This window comes from Saccostrea cucullata, unplaced genomic scaffold, assembly GCF_032062105.1.
Source record: "Saccostrea cucullata isolate Sc308-1 unplaced genomic scaffold, CSIRO_AGI_Scuc_v1 ctg19208, whole genome shotgun sequence".
Classification (NCBI taxonomy): Eukaryota; Metazoa; Mollusca; class Bivalvia; order Ostreida; family Ostreidae; genus Saccostrea; species Saccostrea cuccullata.
In genome coordinates, this window is record NW_026938655.1 from 1 (window position 1) to 4,804 (window position 4,804).

The window sequence follows — 4,804 nt, forward strand, 5'->3', positions numbered from 1 at the left end:
GCCGGAATAGGTGACCGACCTGTTTTTATATTCTTTTGAAGCAGAATTTATTTCTTTTAATCTTAAACTAATTGAAAAAAAGCTTTCTGGGACCTCCATTTCATAATTTTTCTGTACGGATATCACATTTAATTTGACAAAAGCGAATTTTATGCATTTGTCGTTCAAAGTATTATTTTAAATTAAAGGAGAAAAGATTACAAAAAGCTTTCGTGTTTGTTGTTTAACGTCCCTCTCCAGAATTTTCACTGATATGGTAACGCCATCACTTGACGGTGGAGAGCTGCAATCAAGTTTTGTCCTATGATCGGCACCGATGGCCATTGAGCAGTGAGGGATCTTTTTCGTACCAGCATCTATTGCGGCACGGAACCACGTATTATACGATCTAATCCGGAGGACCGTTCTCGACGTCCAGAAGTGGCATTCGAACCCGAGACGTAAGGATCAGCTCCTTACTCCGTGACGCTGCTATTATAATTAAGGCGGACGCTCTCTACTGATACTTACTCTTTCTAGACACCTCTGGAATACCTGGGATTTCGTGCTCATGCCCTTTTCACATATTTATATTGTGATGTTTTTTTTTCGAAGATCGATCACTGCTCGATATATTAATATTTGTATTCTGTATTTCATTTACCCATTGGGTCTTACAGGTATTGTATCAATAAAAACATGCAAACTGTTGTTACATTTTAAAAGTTTATGTTTGAGAAAAATAAGCATATAAATTCAGCAAAAAATGCGTATATAAAATACGATTCAGTTTTTGACAAAATGTTTTTTTTAAGAGACAGTATGAATATTAAAAATTCTGCCAAAGCTGCCATATTGTTAAAGTAAATGTTCCTAAAGCAGAAGAAGTATATATTTAATTCACATATAACACAATTTACTAAAAAACCACCTCTTCACTGTTTATTATTGAATAAAAATGCACCTGTCAGGATTAAAATAAAAATTAAATGGAAAAATAAAAAAATTCTTTTCCAGTATAAAATTACAATACATGAGCACACAGATAGAACAAAGCAAATAATCAAATCAAAATTCTGATGGGAATGACATATGTACATCTCTAATCTTGCCAATTAATGTTCCGTGGTCATATGATTCACTTTACATTTTGATATCTACATTTAACATAATGGATAATTATTACTTTTGTCACATAATGTTAATATGTGGGTCCTTTTTATTTATAAATGAACTTTTATCAAGAGTTCATGCATTGAACACACTCAAACGATGCCCTGGTAATAAATTTGTGTATAGCTAAATTATATAGGGCGACATCAAATAGATAGTTTTCCACATCCGCAGCTAATTTCTCCGGGATCCAGAGACACCAGTTCCTGTAAAAAAAAAATATAACAGCTTTAAAAAGTAGTCTCTTGACCAGTAGGGGTATTTTATGTTTATAAAGCGATTATTATTATTCAAAATAAAATAGTCACTTTGAACATCCCTCCCCCACCCCGGTTGACAGCAGGATTTTTAAGATTGATTGATTTATTGTATACTGTTAACGTCCCTCTCCAGAATATTTCACTGATATGGAGACGTCACCATTGCCGGTGAAGGGCTGCAAATTTAGGCCTATGCTCGGCACTTACGGCCTTTGAGCAGGGAGGGATCTTTATCGTGCATTTTTAAGAAGTTATGGTAGCAGAACAAGAAAAATTTTTTATATGATTTGGACAAATACCTTGTTCGGGTTCTTGGTATATAAAACAAAAGGTTTGTCTTATTATAATATGAAAGTTATTATATGAAAGAAAACATACCATGTACAAATAATCCAGGGCCTTGAAAACTCTTGTTCGGAGCACCTGCAAAATCTGTTAGAATTATCAAAACCAAGCTTCAACACTATAAATGTTGTTATTTTATCAATTAAGTATTTCATTAATAAGTACCTGCTGGAGTACTGGTAAAAAGATTTGGAAAATAGCCTGAAAAAAAATTTGTTAGCATCAATATGTCTCCTTTATCAAAATTTTTTTCCCAGGAAATCATATAACCTTCCCCTTCCCCTAAAACAGTTATTTTATCTATGACAGTCAATCCATTCGGTGCCTAAGATACATTTTCCATTTCTCTACATGCGTTTTAACATAAATTATTACACCTCCACTGATTTTTCACTATATAATAGCAAATCGATATATTTTGCCGATTCCCTGAAAATCACCATAAAAAGACTGATTCCCTGCAGAAAGGTGCGTCAGTTTGATGAACTGATACACACCTATTCGGAACACATAGCAATTTCTTTTAATTATAAGAAAAGTTCCGATGTATTCCATGAATATTCACAATGCAGCTATATAAGGAGGCGGGGCCTAATTTACACGGGAAAAGGTTAGCCTACTTGTTATTATGACGTCATCCTTGTAGACTAATGAGCACTGAGAGGTATCGACTGATCCCGTAACTTTATCACATTGTAATTTTTTTCATAAATATAAACAAATTTTGTTACAGATACTATTTTGTATCTAATTGATTTAAATGCAAAGATCTTTTATTGAATTTATTTATTTATTTTATATTTCAACATTCTAAGTAATCATCTCCTTCATTTCAATTCCCGTATGGCAACGCGTTTAAAATAAAATTGCAGTAACTGGTTTTGAAAATATCTAATTTTTGTATCGGTATAATAAAACAGTTAAAGTATATCATTGAGGGAGTCAATTTAATTTTATGGTAGCATCTAAAAGCGCAGTGGTTAGTGTCTCGTCTTAGAGTTGCAAAGTAAGGAGTTGATCTTTACGTTGCGGGTTCGAATCCTACTGTGGGTCGTGGAGATCGGGTCCTTTGGATGAGACCGTAGAACCGAGTCCCGTGTCGCAGTAGGTGATGGCATGAAAAAGATTCCTCCTTGCTCAATTGCCTTGAGTGCCGAGTATAGACAAACTTTGCAGCTCTCCAACTGCAAGTGATGGCGTCTCCATATGAGTGAAACATTCTGAGAGGACGTTAAGCAATTAATACAATCAATCAATCTAAAAGGACTTTTTACCTAATATGAGCGATGACTCTACTTTTACTTTTAAGTGCTGAGCACGAAGTAATATTTAGTTTACAGAATTACATTCACTCAGTTAAAAAGCATTTTTTTAAAAATCCAAAATAAGGTATGTTTATGTTAGAAAATTCAAACCAACTCGTTTGCTACACTATATAGTGTTTGGAGAAATTTTATTTAAAGTTTACATGTTCTTGAAATCGTTTTTAAAGTTTATATTTGATAATTAAACCAAGTTTATTAGATATAAACTTCCATGTGTCATTGATTAAGAGTAAACTTTTCCTTTTTCATTTTGATATACATGTATAAATATACCAAAACGCTTTTAGTAAGCTTTACCTTTCAACCCTTGAAATGCTTCCTCTAGTTTTGATTTCTCTGCTTTATGCTCTTCTTTGGTAACTGTCAACTCACGTTCTGTCTGAGCAAGTTTTTCTATGCCATAAGTAAAACATTTCTATATTAATATTTCCATCTGTTTTCTTAGGAAAATTTTTTGTGTGTTTATGCGTGTTGATAATTACAACAATATGCAAAATTGATCAAACGTTTATCTGCATGTTAATTTCCCGTGTCTACCATTTTTCCGACGTCATTGGGCGACGACTTTGGAAATTATTAAAGAATGCCTTCTGTATTTCATAATTATTATCTATATGACACCACTTGTATTATATTTACGTTTTTAATTCATAGATAATGTTAAATATATGACTGTTTGATGGAAATGACATTTACGTCAGTTGAAAATGCAATAATTTACGGTAAATGGCCTTCACAAGTAATGTTTTCAGCTGCCGTTGATGTCCTATACTAGCAAACTTGCAAACTTAACAAACAAGTGATCCTTAACATTTTCAAAAAAATTCTCTTTAAAACAGTGTAAATATTCTCCTTTTCTAACTTCATTACGAAAAATACATGCTTGTAGGGAAAAAAAACTCATATTACTTAAAAACAAAACAAACAAAATAATCGAACAAACGAAATGACCAACTTTTCTTTAGAAATACCCGTACACAGGTCTTTTATTTAATGTTAACATACCTTTCGTGAGATGGAGCTTACTTTCTAATTCCCCTTTCTCTTGTCCCAATATCTCCAAGGAAACTGTCGATAGAATCAATATGAATCACAATTTTAACGGAAGAAGAGATATCAGTTAGTATTGTAAAAAGAATAAAAAAGTAGAGTTTAGTGTACCTTTATAATTTTTTGCAGTCTTTTCTTCTTCTAAATATTTGTGAAGAATACCTCCATTGTCTGCTGCAAACATAACAATATCTTCATATACATTATTGTAAAGAAACGAAGTTTGGATAATAAAAAAAATCTATTGCTTCCGTCAAATAATGCCAATAAAAAAAATTCGTTTGTTTGAAATAATATCGTCTCTTTTGAATCTCTAAATGTTATTCGAACGTTTACAAATGCCGTTCTACATCACCTTATGCGAATAGATAATATGGTTTAGGGGGGAAATTTAACAATGATAGAGAATAAAATCTGAGAGGATGATATACTCATAAATTTATTTTTAAAAAAAATTAAAAAAGACTGAAAAATTAAAAATTAAAGGTACAGCATGCCATATTATTACCTAACCTACTATATGAATTATAAGTAGGCATTTTGAACTGTTTCACGGTTTATTTTATGTTTTTGCGTGATCATGAAACAGTGTTTACATGAACTGTTGCCTGTTTAAAGCGTCATCCTGATATTCAAACGTTTTGATGATCAGACATCATAAATTACGTACCT

The 4,804-nt window shown here is 32.2% G+C and overlaps 1 protein-coding gene across 3 annotated transcripts; it reads right to left on the minus strand.

The window, feature by feature from the left end:
• Positions 1 to 1,191: 1,191 nt before the first annotated feature.
• Positions 1,192 to 4,357, minus strand: LOC134250819 (uncharacterized). Of its 3 annotated transcripts, XM_062733160.1 has the most exons (6): positions 4,244 to 4,357; positions 4,088 to 4,150; positions 3,380 to 3,475; positions 1,923 to 1,958; positions 1,791 to 1,835; positions 1,192 to 1,358 (listed from the first exon to the last, which is right to left on the minus strand). In XM_062733160.1, exons 1-6 carry the CDS (start codon positions 4,314 to 4,316, stop codon positions 1,327 to 1,329), a joined length of 345 nt encoding a protein of 114 aa, XP_062589144.1. In that variant the 5' UTR covers positions 4,317 to 4,357; the 3' UTR covers positions 1,192 to 1,326. The 3 variants fall into 3 exon arrangements, with proteins under 3 accessions (XP_062589144.1, XP_062589146.1, XP_062589145.1); XM_062733162.1 differs by lacking the exon at positions 1,923 to 1,958; XM_062733161.1 differs by lacking the exon at positions 1,923 to 1,958 and having other exon boundaries at positions 1,791 to 1,844.
• Positions 4,358 to 4,804: the final 447 nt, after the last annotated feature.

What these genes read in the sequence shown, in the direction of transcription:
- LOC134250819 (XM_062733160.1), bottom strand. Translation starts at nt 4,316, where the DNA reads ATGTTTGCAGCAGACAATGGAGGTATTCTTCACAAATATTTAGAAGAA. An exon ending in TAAGCTCCATCTCACGAAAG is followed by an intron (nt 3,476 to 4,087) that starts GTATGTTAACAT and finishes CTTATGGCATAG; the next exon opens with AAAAACTTGCTCAGACAGAA. An exon ending in TTTTACCAGTACTCCAGCAG is followed by an intron (nt 1,836 to 1,922) that starts GTACTTATTAAT and finishes CAGATTTTGCAG; the next exon opens with GTGCTCCGAACAAGAGTTTT.